This window comes from Tupaia chinensis, unplaced genomic scaffold, assembly GCF_000334495.1.
Source record: "Tupaia chinensis unplaced genomic scaffold, TupChi_1.0 Scaffold000231_2, whole genome shotgun sequence".
NCBI classification, from domain to species: Eukaryota; Metazoa; Chordata; class Mammalia; order Scandentia; family Tupaiidae; genus Tupaia; species Tupaia belangeri.
In genome coordinates this window covers 2,812,033-2,827,271 of record NW_006159707.1, presented here as the reverse complement: position 1 = coordinate 2,827,271, position 15,239 = coordinate 2,812,033, and the positions used below count along the sequence as shown (strand labels likewise).

The 15,239-nt window shown below is 40.7% G+C and overlaps 1 protein-coding gene and 1 pseudogene across 1 annotated transcript in view; both read left to right on the top strand.

Moving 5' to 3' along the window:
- The window catches only part of DCTN5 (dynactin subunit 5), a 23,336-nt gene extending 14,890 nt beyond the window's left edge, over positions 1–8,446 (top strand). The window contains exons 5-6 of the mRNA XM_006148297.2: positions 4,535–4,637; positions 8,094–8,446. Of these exons, the coding sequence (XP_006148359.1) occupies positions 4,535–4,637; positions 8,094–8,191 (201 nt within the window). The 3' untranslated portion in view covers positions 8,192–8,446. The remainder of the gene's footprint in view (positions 1–4,534; positions 4,638–8,093) is intronic.
- On the top strand, positions 720–1,378 carry LOC114007781 (NADH dehydrogenase [ubiquinone] 1 beta subcomplex subunit 1 pseudogene; annotated as a pseudogene).
- Positions 8,447–15,239: the final 6,793 nt, after the last annotated feature.

Here is a 15,239-nt window from a genome sequence, read left to right as displayed (position 1 = left end):
CCCTACACTTTAGATTTGTACTTCAGACTAGATTTCTAGGAAAAGCCAAGGTCATTTTCATGTTTTTTTTTTTTTTTTAAACGACTACCCTCATTAATACAGAGTAAGCTCTCTGCCCTGGATAAGATCTAGATCCTATAGTATCCCCAAAACTTGCAGAAGCCATGCAGATTATATTCCAGGAGCCATGAGAGCACAGTGAAGATGGATGGTGCAAGGGAGAGCCAGGTTGCTGCAAATACTGTTCCAGTATGCCTTGTTACTCAGAATTTGGGAAGTGGTGGTTCTGCCAGATAGCCTCACTCTAGAGGAATTACTTTGTATGAGACACAGAAAGTCTTTGGTTCAGCCTGATACTGAAGGGAGGGGAAAGATAGTCAAATTTACCCCTCCTCTCATCCTTACTTTTTGACAAAAGTTAGCCTTCCAAGCCACAGCAGAGTTTTTCTGATATTTTCTTGGGAAAAGTGAAGACACCTGTAACTACATCTGTGGTTCTATAAATATAGCGTAATTCTGTAACACTGTCATTTACCCCTGGAGCAAAATATCTAGAAGATTAAATCTAGATTCTGTTCCCAAATCTATATTCTGCTTATAGAGTTCTAGTCCTGACCTTTAGTCAGGTGCTCTGATTTTGTACCACTTTTTAGTATATCAGTTCATGAAATAGTCATTATTCAGTATTGGCAGTACTTGGTGAGCCTTGACAAATTCTCACGTAATCTCAGGAGAAAGTTTTCTTTTAGAATTCTAGAATCTCAGAGCTAGCAGGAACACTTTAAAGTTCACCTGTCCCCATGACACACAGCTCCTGTAGCATCCCACATGGTTGTCTAACTTCTGTTTGGATATGTGAAGATATGGATATTAATCAAAATTGCCCAAATTCCTGAAGGAAGAGCTGAACAACCAGTAGTAAGAAGCACTGGTCACGGGGTCGTTGTTGGTGCCCGAGCCATAGCAGTCATGACAGACTTACTTCAGACTGTATATGACCACTGGGTTCACATACTTGCCCCTGTGGGATTTGTGTTTGGATGTTATCTAGACAGAAAGAGTGATGAAAAGCTAACTGCCTTCCGGAACATGAGTGTATTATTTAAAAGAGAATTGAGGCCCAGTGAAGAAGTGACCTGGAAGTAAAAAGTATGGCTGAATTACAAAATGTTCACGTTTTAAAAAGTAATGAGAAAATAAAAACATGTTTGTTATTTAAAAAAGAAAAAGAAACATTGTATTATGCTATGAGTTTGATATTTATTACTTCTAATCTTGGCCACATCCATGCAGATTTGGTTTTACATCCTATTTCACAGACAAGAATCCCAAGGCTCAGAGATATTAACTAGCAAAAGGATACATAGATAGCTCTAATACTGGCAACATAGCTATAGTTCTTGACTTTTTGGAGGTTTCTCCAAGGAATAATAAAGAAGTGTTTTCACCTTTTTACCTCTTTAGCTATTGCATTCTGTTCGTGCATAAGAAATACCTGTATTTTTTATTTTATTTTTTAAAGAGATTTTTTCTATAGGGTACATGTGCTTGCTGGAGAGAGAGAGAGAGACAGAAAGTGAGAAATCATCCCCCAGTGGGGATGGCCATGCTGCAATCCCTTCTCCTCCATTCTCTTCTCGGGATCTTGGGTACACACACACACACACACACACGCTTCATGTCTGGTTTAAGCCGCTGGGTCTGAGACTGGAATCACTGTCGAGGAGTCCAGTGATGTAACCATTATGCCATCTGCTGGTCCTTGCATTTTTTATTTTGTTGCTGTTTATTGATAATTGGTCAGTATGCTTCTAAAAGTCTGTTAAGCATTATTTCTTTAAGTGGGTAGAATGGCTGACTGGTGGAAAAAGCCGTTGTGTGCAGATTGTGTGGTGGCTAGTGGTACAGAGTGGAAAAGCTGCTTTCCATGAATCTATCATACCTTAAGCAGCATATTCTGTTTCCTTTTACTCAGTGCGCCATGTGCATAGTCTGAGCTATTAGGAGCTTCAGTGTTAAAGGAAGTCTTTGAGTTAGTATTTTGGGAGTCATCAGGGGAGATAACTGCTTTCCATGTTTTTGAAATTGCCACTAGCAAGTAATTTGTGGAAAAGATTTCCAGGAAGGAATGAAGAGCTGTAGTCATAACTTGCTTCTGAGTTCAAGATATTGCCAAGTTTAGGACCAGCAGTTAACGTAATAGCTATGTCGCTGTACTCCCATGTATCGACCACGGTTCGCATCCTGGACCCAGTGGCTTAAAAATCACGCCAGGCATGTGTGCGTGTGTGCCCAAGATCCCCAAGGGAGAACGGAGGAGAAGGGATTGCGGTGTGGCCATCCCCCCGGGGGTTGATTTCTCGCTTTCTGTCTCTCTGTCTCTGTCTGGCGAGCGCACACACTCTATAGCAAAAAAACCTCTCCAAAAAAAACAGGTATTGTCAAGTTTTATCAATGCTATTATGCACCATGCTGGAGAGAATTTAGGCTTTTAGATTTAGACCCTGAGCACAGCCAGGGTAGCATACACTGGATTCTGTGGCTTGGCAGGCTGAGGCCACAGGTGAGGCCCAGATTTGACTCCCAGCCCACCCTAAAAAAACAATAGCTAGGTACAGTGGCAAATACTGTGGTCCTAGTTACTTGGGAGGCTGAGGCAGGAGGATTTCAATCTTTCAGCCAGTGTGGACAATGTAGCAAGATAGTCCCAAAGAGCTGCATGTGGTGAAATGCTCTTGTAGAATCAGCTACTCTGGAGGCTGAGGCAGGAGGCTCACCACCATAGTGAGACCCACCCAAAACACCTTACATGCTCACATGCACATACACAAAGGAAATTCAGACCATGGAGGTATAAGCTTTTTAAAAAATTTATTTGCCAATCTATCTTTTCTAGGAAATACATACACTTTGGATATTTAATATTGGGGGGGAAATTTGAATACAACCAAATCAAGTATCTTTCATGTTCTTTGAGAAAATCTGAGGTCAGCTCAGTATTGTCTGGGTATTGGTAAAGACTTTAACATTCTTGGCAAGGTATATTTTATCAGATTATTTGACAAGAACACAAGCAAATTTAAAGGCTCTAGCAATGTGAACACAGTAAAAACTAAAATTTTCATTTACTCAGCAATTAACCTGAGGCACAGCTTTGAAACTATTGGGTCATCAGAAAAGTCATGATACATTTTTGAATAGAAAAATATGTCATGACTTTCCTGATGACCCAATATATACAGAAGCCTCTATTCCTTAAAATCATGAAACAGATCTTGTTTCTTGCTGTTAAAATACTGTGGGTCAGGGCCAATAGGTGGAGTGGTGCTCAAGGCACTGGATCCCACATGGCCGACTCTGCATGGACTCGATTCGAGTCCTGGACCTAGCAGCCTGAGAAACACACTAGGTGTGTGCACATGTGCCCAAAATCCTGAGAAGAGAATGGAGGAGAAGGGATGGTGTGGCCATCTCCCTTAGAAGGTGCTATTTCTCTCTCTCTCTGTCTCTTTCTCTCTCTCTCTCACAAGGACATGCACCCTATGGCAAAAAAATAAATAAAAATAAAAAAATAAAAATACTGTGGATCATGGCAGAACCGAAAAGTAGATAAAGTCAAGCGTAATGTTGAGCCCAAATTTCCAAGTAACTATTTCTTGCCTCTGTAAGAACATAAACCAATAATTTCAAATATAAATGAATTTGTCAAACTTTTTCGGAGACTTTTGGAGTTAACAAAAGAACAGGCAAACAAACAGACCTTAAATTTGCAGGTGCAAAATGGAATGGCTTGGCTAATATAAACCAAGAATACAGAAGTAGATCCTAATGTCATGCCCAGATGGCTCTAGGGGTTCAATCAACATCATGAGAATTAGTCTCCATTTCTGCTGCTTTCCTCTGGGAGGTTCACTCTCAGGCAGGTTCTTCCTTCATGGAAATAGATGACCATTCCAGGCTTCCACTTGTTCTCTGGAGATCCCTGTGTAAAGCACTTCTTTTCCCAGTAGTCCCAACATCAGCCCTGAGGCTGAGGTTCATCAGACTAATTTGGTTTGTATGCCAATTTCCTACAATAGTAGCTATCACCAGGCTTAGGGTTTTGAGTATGGGCTGGGGAGAAAGCTCATGGACCAAGATGTGGGTAGGGGACATTTCCAAGGAAGATACAGATTTTATTACTAGAAGAAAGGGAAAGTAAAACAACACATGTCTACTAAATTAAATAAGAGAATTAAATAGAACTCTCAGAAGACAAAGCTCACATAGTCTATAATGCCTAAAATAAACATTACCACTAGCATAAACCTTCCCCACAAATGTACACACACCCACACACTCTACCTCCTCATCAGGTTCCACCTGATAGGAAATTGCAACCATATATCTTGCCTTTGTCCTTGGCTATTGTATGATATAATACAATGGAGAATTGGTCATGAATGGAGAAAATATAAATACTCTTCCACACAGCAGACTGGACAACTTTTCCCATTTCCTCACCTATTTTCTTTTGATAAAATTTTAATTTCAGGGACGCCGATGTGTGTTGAAAGACTGCTGCAAAATCCTTGACAACACAGTGTTACCTCCAGAAACTGTGGTCCCACCATTCACAGTCTTCTCAGGATGCCCAGGTAACCTTAGGTGTCAATTATTTTTATATTATCCTTCTTAAAACTCATTTTATTTTCTATCCTAAGAGTAATGCAGTTTCTATCTCTGATAATACATTGATCTAGCTAACTTAGAAATACATGCATTACAAAGTACTTGGAAATGCTATGTGAAAATATAACAAGCATTTTTTTTTTTTTGGAGAGGTTTTTTGCTATAGGGCGCGTGCACTCACCAGACAGACAGAGAGAGACATAGAGACAGAAGGCGAGAAATCACCCCCCAGGGGGGATGGTCACGCCGCAATCCCTTCTCCTCCATTCTCCTCTCGGGATCTTAGGCACATACGCACATGCACCCGGCGTGAGTTTTAAGCCACTGGGTCCAGGACTCGAACCGTGGTCGACTACGTGGGAGTCCAGTGACATAGCCATTACGCTAACTGCTGGTTCCCGTAGCAAGCATTTTTAAAAACACATTATTAGGTTAATAATAAAATGAGGGAATTATCAATGGTCCAAACCAAAGAAGAAACAAAAACAAAAGTCAAGCTATACGTTTACACCAGTTGATGCAGTCTTCAAAATAGAATAGTTTTGTGCATGACACTCTTGTGGGGATGAGAGATAAAGCCTTGGACCCACACATGGCTTAAATACCCTCAACAAGAGGATGTATAGAACAAATCCACCACTGACACAGAGAAAATAAAAAGAAGTATTTCTCTCTTGGTCTGAATTCTAGATAGGAAAAAAAATAGAAAGAAAGAAAGAAAGAAAGAAAGAAAATAAAGAAAGAAAGAAAAGGTCTGTCTAGAGAATGGTAACTATGAGCCAGGATTCCTAAACTGAAGTTAGCCTTAGATGACCTAAGACCAAAGATACCTCTGGTACACCTGATTGGACCAAATGCATTGGCTGATAAAATGCCCATAAATAAGGCCCCTATGGGTTTGGAGTTTCAAGTTACAAAATGTGAGGAAACATGTCTTCATCCCCAAAATCTTGGCAAACACCGAAAAACAGAAAGTAGAAAAATCTCATATTTTCCTACCCCAAGACAGCCTCTTCTCCATTCATATAGTTGAAATCATGAAGTATGTATAGAGGCACATTATGGATTCATCGATGGAAAATGAGAGTTGACAGTGTAGTTTAATTGTTTTTCCAGTTAAAACAAAAAATCTCATACTCAGATCACTGAATATGAGTTTCAGAGATGTACAAAATCATCACTCTGATTCTTTAAGGAATCAGTTGTCCATTTTGCTGTGTCATGTGTCTCTGGTATTACACAGGTGAGGACGACTTTTGTTTAGTATTTCTTCCCATACTGGGATTCCACTGTAGAATAGTTTAGCTTTTCCTAGCAAGTACTAGACCAAAACAGCCCCAGTTATTGTGAAAATGATGTTGCTAGAGAAATATCTTAATCTAATTTATTCAAGTTCCTTAAAACCAACTTGTTTTGATTATTGACATTGGTGGAAGAAAGCAAAGAAGCATTTCTTGGTACTTCAGATACAAATAAACACAGTTTTTAGAGGTTCAGATGGAGGATTCAAGCTCCATGTCACCTTAGAGATCACTGTGTAAATGAGGAAACTGAGACTCAGAGGGTTTGGGTTGTGCAAGATGCCAAAGCCAGTTAGTGGGAAATCCTTGACTAGCACTTAAGATCTCTTATTTTGTGTCCAGTACTTTTTGCACTGTAATCGAATACTGTCCATGTTTATTTTATTTAGTGTCATAGATAAATGCTAACTATCTAGGTACTATAATACTGGCCGTCTCCATTTTTCAGTACAGAGACATGGGAAAGAAAACTGGCACAATCTTGGAGGGCTACATAATGGGAAACCGAGACATGGAACAGAATGAAAGGGAAACCCCCTAAAATGTATTAGGATGAGGAGCCAAGAATTCACATGCCTGCAGAAAAGCCAGGCAGATAATATAACATAAACGATGCAAGAAATAGCCTGTTGTAGCTAGTTTATTTTATTTTTTAGAGGTTTTTGCATATGCTTGCTGAAGAGAGAGAGAGAGAGAGACAGTGAGAGGGAAAGTAAGGAAACCCCCCCGCCAGGGGAATATGACACCACGCTGCAATCCCTTTTCCTCCCTTCTCCTGGGATTTTGGTTACGAACCCACACAAGCCCCGTGTGAATTTACCCACAATCGACCATGTGGGCATCCAAGAACGTAACCACTGTGCTATCTGCTGGCCCCTGTTACAGCTGTTTTATACAAGCCTAATATCATGGGATCTTTTGATATTTTATGAGGAGCCAAATATTGGAGATTTTATATAACATCTCTGAATTCTGAAACTTTGTCTACTAATTAAAAAAAAAAAGATTACTCTGTAGACCAAACACATGTTTTCAAGTCTAACATGAGTTACTAATTCATACAGCGTGCCTGTGAGAAATTGCTTTTAAGCCTATTTTTTCTATTCTGTCAGTGTTCTGTGTGTACCCCCCCATGTGAACCTGTATGCTTATGTATGCATATGAATGTGTAAGTATGTAAGCATATGAGTATACATATATAAGCTTACATATGCATATGTATGTATATGTACATATTATACGTACATATAATACGTGTATATGAAATGTTTTGCCTATGTAGATGGGTTCACATTGTCCATTTCTACTCTCGATGCTGTTTTTAATTGCTTTCTTTACTTGACAACGTATCTTGAACATCTTATCTTGTCAGTATATAAAGAACTACCTCATTCCTTTCAGTAGCTACAGGTTTTTCACTGCATGTCTGTACCACGATGTAGCTAATTAATCCCCTAGCATAAAGGGTCATTGGCAGTTGTACCTGATTTTCACCATTGGACACTGCTACAGCGATACACTTGTATCTGGGCAAGATTATCTGTGGGATATATTCTCAGAAGCTAGATTGTCAAGTTACAGGGTATGAACTTTGAAAGTTTTATTAGACATTTCTAGATTGCTCCATCACTTATCTCCCTAAAAAATGCTTCATGACTTTTCCGATGACTCAATCCTTCCTTCATTTGTCCATACCTAGCGTATTTGGGCGTTAGGTTCAGTTTTATTATATGAGCGGCAGGACATATAAGAGTCCTTTAAGAGTACTCACCTTGGCTTACTCAGTAGGGTCACACCAGAATCCTGGGGTTGGGTGAGTCCTTGTCTGGAATAACCTCCAATGTAGTCAGATGCTTTAATTCTTCAGGTCATGCAGTGGTGTACTATGCTCTTCTACCTTGAGTGTATTTTTTCATTTGTTCCCTCACACACCAAAAAAAAAAAAAAAAATTAAGAAGGTATGTAGAAAGTATGATCTGAAGAATATTCTGTTAGTACTAAGATGGAGAACCTAGCACTTAGTTACCCATAATAAAGAAAAATGTTCCCTAAATTAAACGGAAATTAGAGCTTCAGGTCACCCCTGGCCCTATTTGGCTGACTAGGTCTTTCTTTCCTCAGGACTTTTCTCAGGGGAGCTTCCAGAGTGTACTCAAGAGCTGATGATTGATGTCACCAAGAGCTACTACCAGAAGTTTTTGCCCTTGACACAAGTGTAGTATCTCTGCTTCATGTCTGGAATTTGCTTGAGCTCTAAGATGAACTTGGGGACAGAGCGAGCCAGTCTGCTCTACAAAGAGCTCTTGTGTCTCTGATACCATCCTCCTCCCATTTTTTTTCTTTTTAAATTCTTTAGAATTTCTCAATTCTTCAAGGCTTTGAGCTCTTAAGAATTTAATAACAGAACATCTGGAGGAGTTGTCTTCAAATACTGTGCTTACCCCTTATCTGTTAACGGTCACTTTTTACCATTATCTGTGGAACACAGCGTCATCTGTTCCCAACACTCCAGCCTCTTGGTCTGTGGATGGCTGGATCCTGCCTGAGATGGGCCTGCAGAACAGCAGCACTCGCCGAATATGGAGGTTACATAGCCAGTGTGCTGCTCTCAACCATACACTACATCCCAAGCACCACTCACAGATAACGCTCAGTTTTCCTGCTAACACATTATTTGGCCAGTTGTCACAGTTGCTTGTAACTCTGGTGGAAAGGTGTTTGCAACATTTCAGAGCCAGGTCCTTGTAGGTGCTTAAAACTTGAAGGGCAGGGTAGTTAATATTTTTCTTCTTCCAAAAATGACATTAGCTGTCCCAGGGTGGGGAATAGAATGCTTTCTAGCATTCTGTTACAAGGCATTTGGCTTTCACTAAAAGGGAGGACTTCACTCTAGATTTTACTTTTGCAAAATTCCAGATTTGAGTCTCCCATCGGGATGAATGAGTTTAGTCACTTTTTGCCTCAGAGTATTTGCCTTATTTCATTCAAGATGTACCATTTGTGAATACTTCTTGCTTTCTGGTTAGAAGCATTCAACCCACCCTTTATTTGCCATAAACTTCAAAGTTCAGACCAAAATATCTGTACTTGAGCCCAATCACATGTATACATGAGAACTCTTAAAATCGTCTTCTGGACACAGAGTCTCCAGGAATACATGAAATTGCCAGTGCCATTCTTATCCTCTTCTGGCTAATAACAGAACACTTCCTGGTTCTGCTCAGAGCTTTTGGTTTACAAGGAAGGTTTAAAAGTGAGGAGCTGAGAAAACAGGCCTCAGCTGTAAGTGAACTGGGCAGAACAGTTTAGTCTTGAAGGCTAGACTCTTTCAGGAACCATCCTAACTTAATATCCAATGCGGGGGCTGGCTCCATGGTGCAGCAGTAATGGGCTGTTCCAGGATGGAGCTAGATACAACATGGTGACCATGGTTTGAATCCCCAGCCTGGTCAGCCTGAGCTGTATAAGACATGCATGCAAGTTCCAGGATCTAGCAGGCTGGAGGACTGGAGGAAGGGGATCATGGTGTGACTAGATCTCATGGAGGGTGCTTCTCTCACGCGTGTGTTCTTCCTCTCTCTCTCTTCCTCTCTCCCTCTCTTTCTGCCCCTCCCATGTACATACCCTATCATAAATTTAAAAAAAAATCCAGTTGTGGGGTTCACAAATCAACTGTATGTAATCATCTCTATTTTTAATAATTTTATTTAACTTTATTATTATTATTACTATTTTGCAGTTTGATCAGAGAGAGACAGAAAGAGAGAGAGGAAGTGAGAAAGCAAACCACCAGGTCCAAGACTTGAACTGTGGTCAGCCATGTGGGAGTACAGTGCCTTTAACTACCATGCCACTTGCCAGCCCCTGTAATCATCTCTATTAATTCAACCTAAAACTCCTTTCTGGTTTTTTTTTTTTTTTATATTTATACATTTAAAAATTGACACATAGAGCAGGTATTCAGAAGTGGTCACTGCCTCCCTCAGCGCTGGCTGCTGCTATTCCTCAAGTATTTTACTGTGTGACTGGTGTAGTGTCATGAGCTTTACACGCACTAGCCACTTCTCCTTACCAGTTCTGTAAGGTAGCTATTCCCATATTACACATGAGAAAAAGCCTCAAAGACATTAGGTAACCTCGCTATTGATACAGTGAAGAAATGATGGACTTAGGAGTCACAGCGTGTCTGCCTGTTCCACAGTCCTCACTCTGGCTCCACCCTGGAAAGATGAGACAAGCTTGCCCTTGGAGCCCATCTGCGGTGCATCCTATCTGGTAACAACAGTCTGTGATGGTTGCAGTTCTTTTTTATCATGTCCAGGCATCTTCCATCGAGTCCTATCTTCTTTGGTGCCACCAAAAAGGTGAATGTTGGAATTGACAGAGTGTAGAGGCTCTCTATGCTAGCATGACATGTCTAACACATTACCATCCAGCCTGTGTTAGAATATCTTCAAAAGGAAGCTTGCCATTTTATGCAACTGTTTTATTGGTAGACTAAAGTTAAAAAGTTTATAATTTTTTGAGCTTTTAAAGACAAACATGATTTTTAAAAATCCAATTCAGTTAGTAAAGAAGAAAGATGCAGTGAAATAGATTGTCCCAATCCAGAATCCCAGTCCTACATTCTACTTCTCAGAGGCAGCTCTGAACGGTTCTTGTTCTAGCCTACAAGAGAGAGTCTGTGTGTGCATAAGCACATGTAGATGGATGCTCCCACTTTCTCATTCATACGAAGGGGAGCACACAGTGTGTGCTGTTCTCCACCTTGCTTATCTTAGTATCTCTTGGAGGCTAGACTGTTCCATGTTGGCACTTATGGGTGATAAAATATTTGGAAATTCCCGTAGTGTGTTTACTATGTATCAGGTGCTCTTCTGAGCTCTTTACATTTATCAATTCTTTTAATCCTCAAAATTGACCACAAGGTGGATACAGTCATTATCCACATGGAACAAAGGTTAAGTAAATTGCTGACTTGAAACGGCTAAAGTGACTGAATCTAGGCATTTTGACTCAAGCCTATTTTTTAAACCACTATGCTGGAATCCCTTCATGGGTTAATACTTTTCATGGTCCAAAATTGTGTCATCTGGCCCACTCTTGCTATACAGGAGGCTAAGAAAGCGAGTAATTTATTGGGTCGTTGGAAACATCATGATGTATTTTTCTATGCAAAAATGCGTCATGACATTTCCGACGACCCAATCCTTTTTTCAGGCAGACAAGTAAAAGGGGGGAGCAGTGGGAATGGGTACTGAGGGAACCATCCAACTGTGTGCTGTAGGCAGGAAGCCTAAGTTCTCTTTGAGAAGATGTCTTATACTGTGCCCTGTTGTCTTCTAGCTGCAATTATGGTCTGACTACTTACACAGGAGCAGGTTTCTTGGGAGTGCTGGACTTACCGTCATTAAATGGTATCTCAAAATTTTGCGTTGTTTGATTGGCATTCTATAGAGGAGTATGAAAACTAGACAGAAATCCAGTTAGAACACTTGGTTGCTAAAGACAGAATCCAGCTTGAACTAGTTCATGCTAAAAAAGGGTTTTACTGGCTTACACAACAAATCATGGAAAGACTATCCTTAGTAGCAATATCATCTGAACCTTGACCAAATTACTTTTATCTCTCTAGACTCTGATATCCTAAACTATAGAGTGGGAATAACACTAGCACCTCAGAAAACTGATGTGGATTAAATGTGATACTTCATGAGAACATTAAGGACAGTTCTCATCACACAGAAAACATGCTGCTATGTATTAGCATTGCAGGGACAGCTATATCCAAAGATTTAAACCCCATTAAAGCATTTTGTTTTTTGTATTGTTTTCACTTTCACATTAATAAGGGTGCAGACTGAGCTGCTATAACAAATAACCAAAGGGACCAGCAGAGTGGTTTGGTAGTTAAGAGAGCTGGACTGCCACGTGGCTGACCGTGGTTCAAGTCCTGGACCTGATGGCTTGCTTTTTCATTTTCTCTCTCTCTCTTTCTCTCCCTCTGGTGAAATTAAAATTAATTAATTAATTAATTAATTAATTAAAGCAAATAAGGAAACAAAGTTAAATAAAATAAAAGAAAAAAATTACCAAAATACGGTAGTTCAGACACATAGACTTTTTGTCTCACCTAATAGTACAGATAGGCATGTGGTCCAGTGTACGTAAGCAACTGGATTCTACAGTGTTATTTTGTCTCTGGGACAAGGAGGCTATAGGGAGGCTATAAATTTAGCTACAAGGGAGGCTATAAATTTAGTTTCTGAATGGGCAGCAAAAACTCTGAGAAGATTCTGATCGTGAAAAGGACAGGAAGAGAATGGACATTGAGACAACTAATTTGACCAGTCTTATGTGTTGGCTTTCTTTTTTCCTATATGTGAACTTCCTCCTTGCATTTGGGGAAATGAGAGTTCCAGACTTGTATCTACCTTGTTTGGTGACTGAAAAAATTTTCTCCTCTGTCCTCATTTGGAAAATACCAGAGAACGTTCTTAATGTTTTTCATAAGTCCCACTCCCTCTTGGATCAATCATTGTGGCCAAGGGTCTTTGGCACTCTGATTAACTCAATTTGGGTCATAAACTTTCCTCCAACCCCTTATGGGGGGAAATGGCAGAGTCTATTACCAAACAAGGTACTGGGAAGGCAGAAACAATAGCTTCTACAAACAGCAGACAAGTCTATAATTATGTACTGAAACTGTTTGAAAGTGTGTTGACAGTCATGACTCTGTATCCTAGGAAAGGCCAGCTGGACTCATGTCGCCATGGTGGCTCTCACCCCAGGGACAATCTGTCACCAGACAATTATTTCTGTAACCCCAAGAAGACAAGTCTCTTTTCCCTCAAAATATTCCCAGAAGAGCAAGCAGATGGGAAAGACCTTGGTTAGGACTCTTTACAGGTGGCTTAAGGCAAAGGGAGGATTTATTGGCTCATATAGCTGAGAATGCCTACGGTAGATTGATCTTCAGCTGGATCTCAGGACTCAAAACAGTATCATCTTGGGTCTCTTTCTCTTCAGCTTTGAGCTCTGCTTTTCTTTGGGTAGGCTTTATTCTCAGGCTTCACAGTGTAACAATGCAGCTCCAGTTATTGGTAGAGAGAGCTCCCCTTTACTGACAGGACTCCTGAATTTGATCCTTATTGATCCAGACCAGGTAGGTGTCCAACCTTATGTCATCACTGTAACTAGGAAGGTGGAGTACATTGACTGTCTGGACCTAGGCATGAACCTACATGGTTTGATAGTTGGTGCCTGGTGTTCTTTTTTTTTTTTTTTTTCTCCCTAATACAATAGTCATCTTTTTTAGAAGTATTATTTGTCTAGGGCATCTGCAGATGGCGTAATGGCTATGTCCCTGGACTCTCACATAGTTGACCACAATTCGAGTCCTAGACCCAGCGACTTAAAACTCATGCTAAGCATGTGTGCCCAAAATTCCAAGAGGAAAATGGAGGAAAAGAGCCTATGGTGTGGCCATGCCCTCTATGGGATGATTTCTTACTTTTTGTCTGTCTCTCTGTTTCTCCAGCAAGCACATGTGTTGTATAGCAAAAATCTCTTTTAAAAAATTATTATTTAATTTTACTTATCATTATTACTATTTTCTTTTTAATTTGCTACAGGACAGGTGTGCTTACCACAGAGAAACAGAGAGAGAGAGTGCGAAAGCAAGCTGCCAGATCTGGTACTCAAACTGTGGTCGACCATGTTGGAGTCCAGTGCCTTAACCACCATGCCATCTGCTGGCCCTGCGCTTTTTTTTTTTTTTTAAGAATTTATTTAGTTTTATTTATCATTATTATTATTTTTAAAATTTGCTACAGGGCACATGCACTCACTGGAGAAAGAGAGAGAAAACAAGCTGCCAGTTTCAGTACTTGAACTGCAGTAAGCCATGTGGGAGTCCAGTGCCTTAATCACCATGCCACCTGCTAACCCCATGTCTGGTGTTCATGGTGGAGGTAATATTACCATAAGAAGAGATGGTTAGGTACTGGGCAGAAAAATTCATCAGATTATCTAGTTCAGGCCTCTCCCTTTTTTTCTTGTTATCTTCACTTGCCTCTCTCTCCCTGCCCATCCTTACCCCTTGCCAAATCTCTCATTACTCTCTGTCTTGGGAGGTACCTTCTGAGGGTACTCCTGAAGGGGTACCTGGGCCTTGATTAAAGGGTAGAGGGATGATGTTGCTTAGCCAAAGTGTGGTGTTCAATACAGAATCATTTGAAGGATAGTCTGTCTAGAACTGTTTTCTAATGGTCTCATAGCACCATATGTATGGGCCTTTGTCAAGGTCTATATAGAAATGTAGTTATGTTCTTGTCTGAGCCCATTCTAGCCATGGGCTACCAAGAAGTTGCCCTTAGCCTGTGGGAGATGTTTATCTTGCACATATTTAATTCAGTCATTGCCTGGATGTTAGCTTGCATCCAGCTCCAGCTAAATCTCACATTGCAGGATCTCTGGTGCAGGGAACAAGGTTGACTTGTGAGTCTCCTATTGATGGATCCTGTTGTGCATGGCTGCACAGAGCCCTATGATCACTTGAGGTTGATGGTAGTTTCTGAGTTAGTCACTTCTGCATCAACCAATTCACTCAGGGAACCTGAGGCCACAGATTCTTTCTTGGTCACTGATCCATCTGGGTGATGACCTGAAATTAATCTGACCAAAATTTCTCCCATTTAGCACATCCTTGGAAGTTGTTCATTTATAAAGATAGAGTCTTGGGACCAGCAGTTAGCGTAATGGCTATGTTGCTGGACTCCCACGTAGTTGACCGCGGTTTGCGTCCCGGACCCGGTGACTTAAAACTCACGCCGGGTGCATGTGCGTGGATGCCCAAGATCCCGAGAGGAGAATGGAGGAAAAGGGATTGTGGCATGGCCATCCCCCCTGGGGGGTGATTTCTCACTTTCTGTCTTTCTGTCGCTCTCTGTCTGTCTGGTGAGTGCACATGCCCTATAGCAAAAACAAAACAAACAAAAAACAAACAAAAAAATTTAAGATAGAGTCTTGGTGGTGAGGAAGGTCTTTCTCAGTATCCTGTAATGGCAGGTCAAAGCCAAAGGGTGTTGCCCAGCCATGTTCTGGTTGGCCTCCGCCATTTTCCATGACAAATTGGCATCTAACAGACCTGAATGATTGCTCCGAGTAGTCACACTTAACTGATTGATCTTCTAGGAGTAGCTTCTGTGGAGCTGCAAGGTCCTTGAAATGGTGCTGACCGTATTGGGACAATGTGTCAAAAGGGCT